The sequence below is a fragment of the Lingula anatina genome, chromosome 1, assembly GCF_051362555.1.
Source record: "Lingula anatina isolate TDL-2025a chromosome 1, LinAna3.0, whole genome shotgun sequence".
Taxonomy (NCBI): Eukaryota; Metazoa; Brachiopoda; class Lingulata; order Lingulida; family Lingulidae; genus Lingula; species Lingula anatina.
The window spans coordinates 38,500,633-38,515,572 of NC_141767.1; the positions used below are offsets into that span (position 1 = coordinate 38,500,633).

General features: G+C 36.1%; 3 protein-coding genes across 5 annotated transcripts in view; 2 read left to right on the forward strand and 1 right to left on the reverse strand.

Moving 5' to 3' along the window:
• Window positions 1–5,970, reverse strand: part of LOC106180923 (otoferlin) — a 37,509-nt gene extending 31,539 nt beyond the window's left edge. For 2 of the 3 annotated variants that reach the window (XM_087001592.1, XM_087001590.1), the window contains exons 1-2: window positions 5,541–5,970; window positions 490–548 (exon numbers count right to left, since the gene is read on the reverse strand). In XM_087001592.1, the coding sequence (XP_086857718.1) occupies window positions 490–548; window positions 5,541–5,619 (138 nt within the window). In that variant the 5' untranslated portion in view covers window positions 5,620–5,970. The remainder of the gene's footprint in view (window positions 1–489; window positions 549–5,540) is intronic. The other variant, XM_087001591.1, reaches the window with a different exon arrangement.
• A 1,357-nt stretch (window positions 5,971–7,327) lies between these two features.
• On the forward strand, window positions 7,328–9,219 carry LOC106180929 (thyrotropin-releasing hormone receptor). Its single transcript, XM_013565103.2, has one exon. It carries the CDS (start codon window positions 7,813–7,815, stop codon window positions 8,875–8,877), a length of 1,065 nt encoding a protein of 354 aa, XP_013420557.1. The 5' UTR covers window positions 7,328–7,812; the 3' UTR covers window positions 8,878–9,219.
• Window positions 9,220–11,685: 2,466 nt separating this feature from the next.
• On the forward strand, window positions 11,686–14,143 carry LOC147764333 (cysteinyl leukotriene receptor 1-like). Its single transcript, XM_087001072.1, has one exon. It carries the CDS (start codon window positions 12,363–12,365, stop codon window positions 13,467–13,469), a length of 1,107 nt encoding a protein of 368 aa, XP_086857198.1. The 5' UTR covers window positions 11,686–12,362; the 3' UTR covers window positions 13,470–14,143.
• Window positions 14,144–14,940: the final 797 nt, after the last annotated feature.

The window sequence follows — 14,940 nt, forward strand, 5'->3', positions numbered from 1 at the left end:
TGTTCTTGTTACTAATTAAAATCCTTTGCCATCAAGAGGTCTCTTTATATAAATATAATTTTAAAGTGGCCTCTTGAAACATGGAAATCTTTGTTTCAATCTGGGGCAACTATATATATCGTTTATGGCATTTTAAAACCAAAAATGCAGTGAACAAATTTTCTTGGGATTCTCAACATTTAACTTTAATAAGTATTTACTGGCCTTCACTCTGTTGAATTTCAAACTCAGAAATACCCTTATGTTTTTAAGACAACCTATGAGAGACCTTGCTGTTTTTTCTTAACAGAAATTTAGAGTACTCAGTGTGCTTAAGTTAGTTCATGCTTGCAGTCGCATTTATTTTGAACTGATCACAATTTCAATTGAAATAATAGACAAGTAGCTGTTAAATCCGAGAGTAATGCCAATGAAACAAACGTTTTTTGTTTGTTTGTTTTGTTTGTATTTTTTTCCTGCCAGTTAAGGCCAACCACTTATGCCACTCACCTGATTAAAAATGGCACAGTCCTTGCAATTGTGAATGATACCAGATGACTGGGATGTTCCTGCAAAAAAATTAATTTCATTTCATAAATTCAAGTTCACTTCTTTTCCAAGTAAACTATCGACTGCTGATTTAGTTGGTCTCACAACAGTTCCTTCCATTCAATATTATAGTCCTTAAAATGTGATAATAATGAGAAAAAAAGGAATCTTTTAAAGGAATAACAATTGTTTGTTTTAGCAAAAAAAAAACAAATTTCCTGTGATTAATGACAATTTCCACATACTTATCAATGGTTAATGAATCCATTCCTACATTTAATCCATTTTTTCAAAATGTTAACAGATAATTACGGAGGTATAGCGATCTATAGCAGTCCACGTAGTCCAGAATAATTTGCAATAATTGCTGTTTTGGTGGTAAAATGAATTTTTTATATTGCTATGAGTTGTTTACAAAGTATTTATTGTGAAATTTAAATCCCATACGGAGAGTTGTTATCCCTTTAATAATGCAAGTATGCGTTACCAAAAAACATTGATTATATATATTTTTTCCATATATTATATACAGGTCTGGCATTCTTCTTGCAGTATAAGTAGGTCATAACCTTAGCTAAACTCATCCCATACCTGTACTTATGGTTAACCACAAACTGACTACGTTAATTAGCTATACGTAGATCACAACAACAAGAGCCTGTTTAGGTTCATGTTTCAAGATATTTCATTAAAGTGTCACCCATATACATGCTATAATAAAAAACTATATAAAAACATTCAAATAGACAGAACTAAGAGAGTCTAACACTAGTATCTTAATTGGAAACAATCGACGTTGACGAGTGTAAAATTGTCTTAGTGCAGTAGTTGTAGCAGTAAAAGCATCAGCAGTTGAACATGTATGCTCAATATGTTCCAAATCTTAATGGATTCATGTAATTAGGCATATATTTTTTAAAATATGGAAAATTTTACTTAAAGTCTATTTTAAGTCAATTGAAATTACCAACATCCGGTATCTTTTAAATTGAAAAAAAAAAAAAGAAAGCATACTGCTACCACGAACCTTCACGCCCTTTTTGAAGTGAAGAATGGAAATGCCAGAAAAGCTCCATCATCCCCTTTCAGCTATTTCGGCCTTATCATCGGACAGTGATGAAAGATTTGATTTAAACTCAATATCACTCATTCACTGTTATATCTCGTTACATTTGATTATGCATCTGTCTGTGTGTTTCAATTTCAATTGAAATATTTATGAAAACAAATGTCAAGTTATTAAACGTTGCATATATAACCGCCTGCTGCATTAATAGGGCCTTGGGTGAATAAAAACTTTTTTCGTCCAAGAAAGGGCCTACTGTTCATTTTTAAATTATGAAAATGCTCAGAAAAGATTAATTTTATAATTTACGGTAAGTTACCGTTCGTTACATTTTTTTTTGACTTTTATTTAAAAGTCATGGAAGAATATGCCCTTGCAAAGAAAACTGTTTTTAACTTCATGCGAAAAAAGAAGGGGTGCACCATCAATAGGTTTTATTGGTAACTATTCATTTCATAATTGGCTTTATAAGAACGTTAAAGATTTTTAATATAGAGGCATTATATCACAGGTATCCTTTTTTGAGTAATGGATAGTATATTTTACAGTCGATTTTATTCTGAAACGCATAGAATCATCGGCAAGCTGGATAAAAATGTTGATGACACCAAGGGAATTCCATTTTAGCAAACGGCTTATAAAAATTTTTCGTTAAACTTAGAACTCCAGAATAGCCAAGTCTGAATTAGACAAAAAAGGAAGTTGGGTATTCGGTCAATGGTGGAGTGGGGTATGGTACTAAATTTTAGGATGGGTGGTTGTTGTGCCCTCTCTGTGAAGTATGTGTTTTGAACCAAAACTGTGCCCTGTAAAAGATGAACCCAGCAGGCATAGTTGCGTTGGATCAACGTTGAAAACAGGTTGATACGTTGAATTGCCGTTGATCTACCTAAATTCAAAGTGAAATCAACGTTGATCCAGCCACGTCGAAACACCATCATAATGTGACGTTGACTCAACGTTGTATTTTGGTCAATGACACAACCTTGCAGTTATGGATTGTAATTTAAAATATTAATTATTGAAAACGTGATACTTTGTTCATCAATACTGTAACTAAATTTATCAATATAATAACAAAAGGGGTTTAAAGTAAAAGTGACAGTTGTTTTGTGTCTTTAGTTAACTAGTGAATTTTCTTAACTTGTTATTCAGAAATACATTCCAATAAACTGAAATACTTGCAAGGTCAGCTAACACTAGGATGAATAAGTTGCTGTAAATGTGGTGGAGTTAACAGTTATTGGTAACCTGTTATAGATAGACAGGTTGAGGTGACTGTGACTTTGATATATATATATATATGATAGTAGTTATCTTCTTATAGGCATATATATATATATATATATATATATATATATATATATTAATCTAAACCTTGGAAAATTTAACTTAAGGGCCATACCTTTCTACCCTACATATATTTAGCCATCAAACATGTCCTACTGCTAAACACATCCAGGCTTATTTCCCACTGGGTGGGGTTGATATATACATTGTTTTCTGACGTTGATACAACGTTGTTATCTGAGGTTGACACAGCTTTCAAATCCAACGTTTATCCAATGTCTACTCAACGTTATGGTTCAACGTTGTTTCAACGTTAAAACAACATAATTTGCCCGCTGGGAACAGTGTACCAGACAGCTGATAAAATAGGTATCCGGTATGTGCTCGGTGCAAAACCTTAGACATACATGTATAATGGACATAGATATGTTCGTTTTGAGAACACGCATGAAAATTTGTTGGCCTGAAAAACCACTTCTGTTATCTAGCAGAAATGATTATTCGCGTGTGATTGACAGAGAAAAGATGTTGACGAGTTAAAACTACGTGCATAACTCTGATGCGAAAGGAGTGCGATCAAGCATGCCCACAACCCAAAAGGTTACATACAACGAGGGTTCTATTATGTTTTGTTCATGTATTTCTTACGGATAAAGAAATCTGACGACTGTTAGCATCTATGAATACTTTACAGGGGCAGATCCAGGATTATTTGAAGGGGGGGGGGGGTCCACGGATGCGAAGCCGACCTCCCCGTCCCCCGGCCCCCCCCCCCCCCCCCCCCCCCCCCCCCCCCCCCCCCCCCCCCCCACTTGGCGTGGGGTTCGGGGCTGACTAAGTAAATCAATAATCATCATTAAAAATGCTAGTTTTAATACAGACTTATGCACTTAAAACTTTTTTAGTTTATAACCAAAAAATTTTATAACACATTTGCAAAGTCAGATTTGTAAACTTTTTAAAACAAAAAGGTCAAATTTGTAAATGTACGGCTAATTTTAAGATTCTATATAATAAATATGAGGGGGGGGACTATTATTTCTGTTCTTTATATATCTAATGTACATCGTATAGGGAATAAATCCATATGACCCGCAAGCGAATTACGCGAATAGATATATGGATATAAAGCTACACCACCCCCTTTCCATGATTTGCTGAATCATGACATCGAGACATTAACTCTTTTGAGTATAGGCCTACCAGGGACGTAAAAGGCCCGACGCAGCATTAATTTTGTCCAAAACAGGTGCTATTATTGTACATCATTATTATTGTACCTCATTTTCAAGGTCGACGAAGTTTTCAAAGTGAAAAAAATTACGTCGGCGGAAAATCGTCTGCTGACGAAATTTTCAAGAACGACGAAATTTTCCGTATACACTAGGAGAGTGGGTCCGAGAACTTTTTTGTAATCTGTTGAAATGTGTTCCTCCCATGGCCAAACTTCGATTGATATTAACTGGCTCATGCAAATCTGATGTTGCGTAAGATATAGCCCACAAAATGATGTAACAAGGGCTCCTCAACTCCGGGTAAGTGTCGATCTCTATCAAATGCATTTCTGAACAGGACACTGCCAATTAAGTTTCAGTGATATACATGTCGATATAATAAATGGAAGTTATCGCTCAACTAAACTTTAGGGGCATACTGCATCCAGTCGTGTTTTTAAAAAATTTATATTCAGGTGGCATCTCATTAAAGGGGAACCATTTGCAAATGAGTTACACATGATATCTATCTTTTTGACATACATTGTCGTTGTGAAGTGTTATTGCATCGTGGGCAAGTCATCTTATTGTGTATATACTGAAGACATTTTTTGTTCAACAGTTACATTAGCTATGTGTTTTAAATAGACCAATAAAGTTTCATTTGTCAATAGCTAGACTAACTGATATTTACCAGCCAATATTAAGGTGATAATATATATCACAGTGACAGCCCTCATTTCTCTGATGAAGTCTCAGCAGACAAAATATTGGCTGGTAAATATCAGTTAATTTTTTTTCTATGGCTATTGACAAATGAAACTTTATTGGGCTATTTAGATACATTTTTGCCAGTACATGCTGGTCTCTAAGTTGCTATAAATATTTTAATAGCGCCTGTTTCACGAAGCAATTTCAAAATACTCTATCCGGTATGTGCTTAAAGATTATCACACACTGCTTCAACTGATTATTCGTTATTATGTCCAAGGGTGGCTTAATCCATTGGTTTCTCTCTCGAGTCTCTGCAAGTTATTTTTTAATTTTACTTTTTTTTACATTTTATATTTTAGCCATCTAAAAATGCCACTGAAATGTGTGGAAAATCGTCCGAGAATAATACGTTTTCCATGCACACGTACTGACACGTGAGCAGCATATTTTTTCTTCTCGAACATCATCTATCCGTGACAAAAATATCCTATGCCGGCTTCACATGAAACGTGATATACACTGGGTCTATACTTAAACAGATAGATTCTTAATACATTGTATAAAATATTAATTCGAACTAATTATAACGTACTTTTTCAAAAGAAAACAAATGAGCAAAAGCGCCCAAGCTATAAGTCTCGTATAAAATCACACGGAACTAGTGCAAACCTGAAACATTACATACACTCTCTCTTCGGGTATTCAATTTGACCCAATGTAAAACTTACCTCGAAATTTCACCTTGATAAATCTGTCAGCCTTTCCTGGTAAATTATCTAATGATTTTAGATTTATAATGAGCGCCATTGGAACGAGTTTGAATGCTTCTTCTAGTTAGGCTACCAACGCTTCATCTTCAAATTTTTGTTCTCTTGCCAAGCCCCTCGACCACATCTTCGAGTGTGGATTTCTTACCATAAAACTGGCAACATTGTTTTTGACTCTGAAGACGGGCAGCAGTTTATCTTTCTTTGCACTCTCACAACATATAGTCCTGCTTATCTAAAATTCTATGACAATTTTGTATACATCACAAACTGTGGTGCGACATCAACTCTAATGCACCTCAGCATGCACGGAGCTCAATGCATTTTTGATAAGACTTAGGTCACCAAATAAAAGCTATTGCCTTGCTGTGAAAGTGTCGTGGACCGTGACTTAGTCGGAAGAGGGGCCAACAGGTGGTATATTAATGCAAGTAGATCGTCCTAAGATAAAACTCAAACTAGCGATAAAAATCAATTAAAATGTCTCAGTTCACAGCAACTCTCCCCCTCTTCCCTTGAACACACTCACAAACACGTGCTTTTGCCCATGATGACCTCTCACGTGTGCTTTTAAATCACTTTTCAAGCTTATGAAGACAGATGTTATGGAAACTTTATTATGACTTTATTTTGCGTACACTTCTTTAAGTTGATCCACGCTTACAGCAGGGTTATCGCTTAATAGTTTTTTTTTTCTTACTGTTTTTCGCCATCAGACAAAACTTTCATTTTAGATCAAATGAAAAATCGAAGATGTAAGTCATCATCTTTAAAAAAATACCACACCAGAATACAAAATTTGTCAGTCTACCCGACGGAGCCCCGATAAATGTAAATTGGACTATTTGCTGTCTGGTATCTGGAGCTATTATGGGCATGAATAAGTAGATTTTGCGAGGATAAGAGTTACGGGCACTCAGGTAGAACAATAAATTTGTATGGCGAGCGAAATTTCATCCGCGGGTCTCAACAAAAGATCCCACAAATCAACATGCATTGCTTCAAGCTGTTTGAAACCTCAGCTGTCTTTTGCCGTAAACATGCTAAAAATGCTAAAATACTTTTGTTCGTATGTATTTTTCAATAAACAGATTTGTGAGTTGCAGTTGTGAGTCAATGCTTTAAAAATTTAATGTCTTTCTTTCAAACTTACATAATTTCTTTGATTAATATAACCTTGGGTACAATAACATGCCAAAACTCCATTGCAAACTCTCATGAATTCTAATACAAATTACTTTAAATTCATTGGTCCAAGTTCAGATTAATCCGAGGGGTTCGTTGGGGAACTAAACGAGTTGGGGCAAACCATCAACACGATTATCGCAGCAGCCACTGCAGCACACCTACTACAATCAACACAACCAAACGCAATTCTTCATTTGCTATTGGCCCTAGTCACCAACAAGTATATATATGTATGCGTGCTGGGTATCATTATCTGTTTTTATCATTTGTGGCATATATATAATAGCCATTTCAGGGAAGGAATGTTTCGCCTTGCGGTGCATATCTGATATTTTGTCAACGTTGTTTTGCATCAACCAGAGGTCGGATACAGTTGACAAAATGCAGTACAAAACTATATTTAACTCAAAATAGTTTTTCCTTCGTGCTTTTAGATGTGGCCTGTATATGTTTTAACATCAAAACCATCAAGCATCTTTGTACCTTAAAGAATTTTCCTATTTAAGATGGGGGGGGGGGGGGGGTATTTCGTCAGGGTATAAGCAACGATGGAGATTCTTTCGGTGCAAGTTTAAGTAGCCTTTCCTCGGAATGAAAGAACGTAAGATTCCTTCCCCTTTAAGTTTCTAAATATAACACAGAGTTTCAATATTCATATTAAAAATCCATAGCAACTTTGGATTTCAATAACATCGACGAACTTAATTACAAGGAATATCTAAAGAATACTTCTGGCAACGCAAGATCTTTTTATTGAATTTAAGTTTACAAAGGTGATAAGACCTCTTGTGCAAGGAGGAAACTGTGACTTAAGATGTTGCTATGGAATACTGTTACTATTGGGGCCTAGAACGCTCATCTGGAAATACTTTAGGGAACTTATAATACGAAGAAGATCGTGTTGTACAGTTAGAACGATCTATAACAGCAGCATTGCCTGTTATATTATCTCATGTTATCAGCACTGCGGGTCAGAGAATACCATCACTAAGTACGTCACAGCACAGTGATACAGCAAGGGTGAAGTCCAGTAACCAACAATTCAATGGCATTTACAGAAAGTTACTACGAGTACATCATTGCACGGGAAATATGGCGAGTTTTCCCTCCGCTTTACTTGTGTATCGGCACCGTGGGTAATGTGTTGACATTTCTTGTCATGTGCCGAAAGGGGATGCGTCACCTGCCATCAGCACTTTACCTAGCAGCTCTAGCAGTGACAGATACAGTGGCAATTTGGGTTGGCCTAATGCGCCATATTTTGAAAGAGTACAACGGATATGATCTCCTAAGGAGTAGTTTGTTTATGTGTCTTGGTCAGCGTTTTGTACTGTACTTCGCCTTGGATGCTTCCGCATGGATTCTTGTGGTAGTGACACTGGAGCGATTTATATCGGTCGTTGTACCTTACAGACTCAACTTGAAATTCTCCATGAAAAGAGCAAGAATCTCCCTTATTATAGTTGCTGTATTCACAACATTCCAAGATTCGTATGTGTTTTTTACAAGAGGGCTGGAATACGATATTAACTCAAATGGCACTGAGGTCTTGGTTGACGTGTGTGGGTTTGTTTCACCGAATGCGAAATATTTCTGGGAGGAGATTCTTCCGTGGTACGTGTCGTCTTTCTACGTTCTGGGACCATTTCTCTCCATGATCATTCTCAATTCTTTCATCATTCGCAAACTGTTCATTTTGAGAAAAACTCGTCTTGACGCCTCTGTAAGCCTTTCGCGCACGAGTCAGCAGTCGAATAGAGATGTAAGTTGTTCTCAACAGGATTCCGAAAGGTCGTCAGTATCTCGCCCGGACAACACGGTCTCATTCACTATAATGCTACTGTGGGTCTCGTTCATTTTCCTTATTCTTACTTTCCCTAGCACGGTAAATTTGCTGATGGAGAAACGTATTGCCAAAGAATCCGACCCCCATCGCAGGGCGGTGTTTGCATTGGTGGTGTCCATAGCGCACGTGATGAACTATTTGAATCACACGGTTACCTTTTTTCTCTACTGTTTGACAGGAAAACGGTTTCGAAGGGAGTTGTGCAAGATGTTTTCTGATTTAAGGGTATTTTGTTCACGTTCTAGAGTGGAACCACACATATGAAGTGCTCCGAGTTTTCTTTTATGTGACAGTATTGCGTCTTAAATATTTTGTATTGTTTTGGAACGCATTTATAACTATATAAGTGTACCTGTGGCAATTAAACATTTGTTTCTAAGATGGCAAAAACGATTAGCGCTACTTACCACCGCAAAAGAAGTGTTTTTACCTCCGTTTGTTTGTCACCAAACTAACCTAAAAACTTAAGGGTGGATTTTGATGAAATTTTCAAGATAGGTCAGAAATGGGCCAACTTAAAATAGTTTACAATTTGGTGCCGATCCATTGACCAATTAATGGTTAATTATTAATAAATTACTTCTCCTGGCGGAGGCTTGCGCCCTCTGAGTGTTTTTCTCGTTTTAATGTTTTTCATTCAAAATCCTTCTATATACAGTAAAGATTTTTTATCAGATCCTTATCGTCACGTTCAATGAAATTTCAGTTTTTGACATGACTCATCACAAAAATCGCTTTATTTTGAAGAGTGAATGAAAAAAGTATTCGTCCCATTTAGTTTAAAACGGATAGTTTAGGGAAAACCAGTCTTGCACATCGATTACATTTTTTTTTATTTTGAGAAAAACTGTCCACCAATACACATGAGAAATCTAAATAGATTTGCCTGAAAATATCAGCAATTTATCTTTTATCAACTAGGTGCCCTTTATCCAAAATCGTTGAGACGATCCATATACCCGTTTTCTAGCTCTTATGGTTTCTGAATTTCACCGTTACGAGTAGAATTCGCCAGTCTTAATATCCCCCACCAGAATGGCTTTAAAATGAAATTCTTAGAAAAGAAAACCCGGTTTATAGCTCGTGATCTTGTGATTTATTTCACCATGATGATTTAGAAAGTGTTGAAAGTTTCAGTAAAATTTAAGTTTATAATATCATGGGCGTAACTAGGCATACGCACGGATGCACTGTGCGTACAATTTTTTTGGGCCAACCATGATATTATTTTATATAAATTTAGTGTATTTTTTACGAAATATATATCGAAAATCCTCTGCGAATTAAAGTCACCTGTATGTACAAATCCTCTGTATACGCACAATTGTTCTGACCCCCCGTCTTGCATACTTTTATTCAACTGAGGTAAACAATGACTGTTACCTTTACAAGTCCTATCTTAATCGTCCATCTAACTGGAACATCCTTTACCTCTTAATTGGATGGTTAAGTGGCCTTCAACTCTCCTGTAGTCATGAGATTAACGAACGCACTGTCGCTGGCGATATTTATCTTAGGTAAAATCTACCTGTGTGTTATTTTCAAAGAGCAGCTCCCGCAACCCTGGGGGCACTAGATAAAATCTGGACACCAGGTTTAATAAGGAGCTAGAAAAACAAAGGAAGAATTTTTCCTGCAAAGCTTCAAAGAATTTCACACGGACTTGATCCAGCTTAGCCCTCCAAACTAACAGGGTGACATGGGCAATTTTCACAAACAAATAATTAAACTTAGATGTATCAGAGCTCTATTGTGTCATATAATTGGTTGTTTTTGGGAGCCATGCACCCGCATGAAAGCTGGATGAAACCGTATATAAGTTCAACTCAGAGGAGGATCCAGGATTATTCGAAGAGGGGAGGGGGGTCCGCTGATGCGAACTTAGCTTCCTTTTAAATGAATATACCGTTCTGGGTCAATAAAAATATTGAAACTTTATTAAATCGCAAGAATATTTTTTACTTAAATGATGATTTTATTATTAATGGAAATTAAGCTACGATGTGTGGTACATATGCTGTGATTACGCTGCCCTTCATCTGTTGCGTTAGTCTACATTTTGCTGTACGTGCTGGGTATTTTAAAAATCTGTGCGTACAATTTTTAAAGGTCTGGTTACGCCCCTGAATATAGAGGTGTAAGTCGCAATGTGACTTTTAAGTTAAAACATGCTCGCTTTAGTTTGCTGATTCAGACGATCGTGTAATATAATCTGCGATAAAATCTTGTCATCAATTATTCAATCAGGAGGATTATGCGTAGTTCAGTCGCTGTCTTTGCAAATGCACTCCAATCCACACATATCAAATTCCTATTGACACACGATAAAATAAATAAATAATTACCAAACACTCTTATCTTGGGCCGACCGGGCTTATCGAATACCATACGCATTTTAATTTCAAATGAAAATGTGTATAGAAAGAATAAGGTAGTTATTGCTCAGCTACAGTTAGTGTCACTATTGGTCTGGCTCGATAAATGAAAATCTGTTTTAACTAGGATTCATGATTAAAAAGATCTTAGCTAAAAGAAACTTGAATTTCATTATACATGTATTATTCATTTTAAGTAGGAAGTTGACAATAGCCTATAATGTTTCTTTTACTTAAATGATTATCTCTACTTAAATATTTATTACACTAATGAGGGTAAAATATTGCTTCTTTATTTCACTCAAATAATAACCATACCTAAAGTCTATAGCTAATGTGTTTGTAAAAAGATGCAATGGACGGTATAAAAAAAAAAACAGGTCACGCTAGCACCCTGTTAAGTTCATTACACCTAAATAATGTACATACGTTTGTTTCAGGACTATTTCCTGAACTATGCGCATTGTTTCTCGTTTCTCCCCAATGCAAATTTCTCAGCCTAAGTAATTTTCATTACTTTAAAAGCTTTGGTACATTATCTCTTTTTGAATAGGAAATACGAACAAAAAATCTGTTCATTAGTGATCAATAAATTACATCAACACAGTCAACCGAACGACAGGGCAATTTACCCGGCGCTTCTGCCTTTAGATTCCGCAACGGTTTTGTATTTACCGTCATCAGGACAACGCGGCTACGCGGAAGTTTGAAATGACCATAGAAAGCAGTTACTCGTAGTTCAGTAATCAGAAATTTAACGTTATATGCAAAGGTAATACGGCTAACACGAAATTAAATTATAAATTATTCACGAAAAAGAAGGGAGTAGGAATAAATAGTGTGATGGATTAATTTATTGCCAGACGCAATATGTAACCATTCCGATCATCATTTCCCTACCCTCGATTTGATTGGATTATATTCGCTAAAGTGATGTTACAAGATGCACTTAGTAATCAATATTATCAGTGAAATCAACGCTGATGATAGAGCAGGAAGACATTTTCTTCCTGAAAATACCAGAATTCAGATGTAGATAAGAGAAGGACTTTCCAGGAAAGGAGAGGGAGCGTCAAGTGAAAATACTAGCGATGTTTTTTTATGTTGATACTGGAACCTACGTGTAGCTTGATGTTTCCTCTGAAGATGTTCTTTCGCCTCATACCTCAGCAAGATATCATTCCAAGAAGTGAAGAATGCTCTAAGCATAGGTCTAGTACGTCGAGAGAATAACGCCCCAGTAGTGTTGTAATATATACATTTGTTGCTGAGAACTGTCAAATTATTTACGAAACACGCTCTTAGAGCCCGTGGCAGTACCATTACGTACTATATATCGACAAGATTGGTCTTTTAAACCGTGGTAGCTCAGCCATGATGAACTGTTCTAACTGGACAATAGAACTTAATGATAACAGGACTTTTCATATCTGCTCGTCAAATCAGTGCGCCTGTTCGTTGCTGGGGCAACCATGCATCTTCGATAAAGTTGCACCAGGACTCTTGGTTCTTGGAACAGTTGGCAATATCCTTGTCTTAATAGTCATGTCAAGGCGGCATATTCGTTGCACGGATATTGGCATGTATCTGTGTTGCCTAGCAGTCGCAGATCTTGTTATTTTGTGGACTGGTCTTTTACGCCATTTATTAATCTATTACAGTGGTTTTGACGTTAGAAATATGAGCGATTTTCTTTGCAAAACGCAGAGGTTTGTTTTATATTGTAGTTTGGACACTTCCGCATGGATTTTAGTAGCTGTGACTATAGATCGTTTTATTTCAGTACGTTGGCCTTGGCGAACTGTGTCTTCACGTGTCAAGGCTGGTGCTATTCATAGAGTAATGAAAGTCTTGGCCCTCATCGTGACACTGGTCATTTTAAAGAACCTCCATGTCTTTTGGACATGTTCGTTGGTATCTAATGGAATCGCCAAATGTTCCTATCCAACAGACGAATACAAGCATTTTTGGAAGCATATCTTACCATGGCTAGTATTTTCATTGTACGGATTCGGACCGTTTACGCTGATATTTATTTTCAATGTGCTCATTATTCGTCAGCTACTTATTCGGAGCAAAGGATGTCCGAATGTTGACCAGATTACTCCTACCACCGGAAGGCATTCAGAAGTGGGAGAAATTGAAATGGTCCAGAGGACAAATAGGACCATGTCCACAAGATCGATTCGCCGTCGACAGTCAAAGACCCGGTCCACCACACTAATGCTCCTTGTGGCTTCGTTTGCGTTCCTCATTCTGGCAACCCCGAGTTTTGTGAAACTAATAACGGATCCATATTGGCGGGATGGCTCTGAGCACTCTCAGAAAATACACCGTCTTGTAGAACAGATAGTTCTTATTTTGTTATATACTAATCACAGCATAAATTTCCTATTGTATTTCATTTCTGGTAGGAAATTTCGTGATGCACTTAAGAATATATGTACAGATATATTTAGGCCTGGGGGTCGAGCGAGATAGAATATTTAGGCCCAAGAGGCGTCGAAAAGTAACGGATCGAAATATTTCCTTGAATGAGAAATTTAATGTAATAGAAAGCTAAATTGCATTGAAAACCTTAATTTTTTGAGCAGCCGAAAGATATCGATAAATTCAGTTGTAAGTAGTCACAACAATTAATATGTTCAATATTTTTTATAGATATATGGGGCTAATTTAATGTTTATATTAGATGAAACTATCTTGTCATTTGTATTTTTAACCTGGTTTAAAATTTTAACAAGTGCAGAAACACCGAACCTGCTTTTTTAATAAACCTATTATTTTCATTTTTTTCTGTAATATAAATGGTTTTAATTTCCATTCCGTTTTTCATTCATCATCGATCCTGTTCATCATCCAATTGCTTCCTTTACTTTGAGTGGTTACGCTGATGCAGTAGCATCAATGAATTGCGTATAATAATCATGGGCGCTGTATTCGTAAACATAGTTAGCCACAGAAAATAATAGAATAATGGAAATAGTAAGTTTTCTTAATTACATCGTATGAGCACTATCTGTGTGACGGAAAAATATTGTATTTAAAGCTTTTAACATTTCTGTGATTTAAAGAGTTCTTAGAAGCCCCCATCCAAATACAATGTGTTAATCAATTGATGCAAACAATAAACAATAAACAAAACTCTCAACTTGTCGCAAATTGTCCGAAATAATAATAATAACAATAATAATAATGATAATAATAAAAATAATAACTAGAAAAGCACTCAGAGAGCGCAAACCTCCGCCAAGGCAGCAAAGTTTCCATCCAATGCCATTTCACCCCTAAAATTTCGATATTTTTTTATTAGTGATTATTGATTGATTATTGATCCGGATCACCACCAAAAACTAATCATCTCCTCCTTGGCCCACTTCTGACAGTTCCTGAAAATTTCATCAAAATCGGTTCATAACTTTTTGAGTTATTAAATTATTGTTTTTCTTTTTGTCAAGAGCTTATAAAATATGTGGGTATTACCTCCAATATTTCTGTGACTGTCAGTCACCATCATCAGGGAGTAAATTTATAAAAAGAAAAACAATAATTTAATTTGATACATACAAAGCTAATGAAACTGTTCTCTCATTTTTGAGTTATGTTGATGACAGACGGACAAACAAACAGGGGTGAAAACATAACCTCCTTGGCGGAGGTAATAATTCATTTGTCATTTAAAATGGATAATGATATTTTGACTGTAAACTATGCACAACGTGAATTTCACACTTGAATCGCTTTAGTAAACTTCATGTTTTAAACACTTCGGGTGTTTCTGTGTGGTAGTTTGTATGAACTAAACGACGACAATTTGATACGAAATACGCTGCACTGTCAATCATTAAGTGAGAAATTAAAATATCCGCGTTTAAAATGTCACAAAGTCTTAGGGCAGGTGATTTAAATAAATCTCACTGGCCATTTAGTTGATTAGTAGCCCATACTGCAT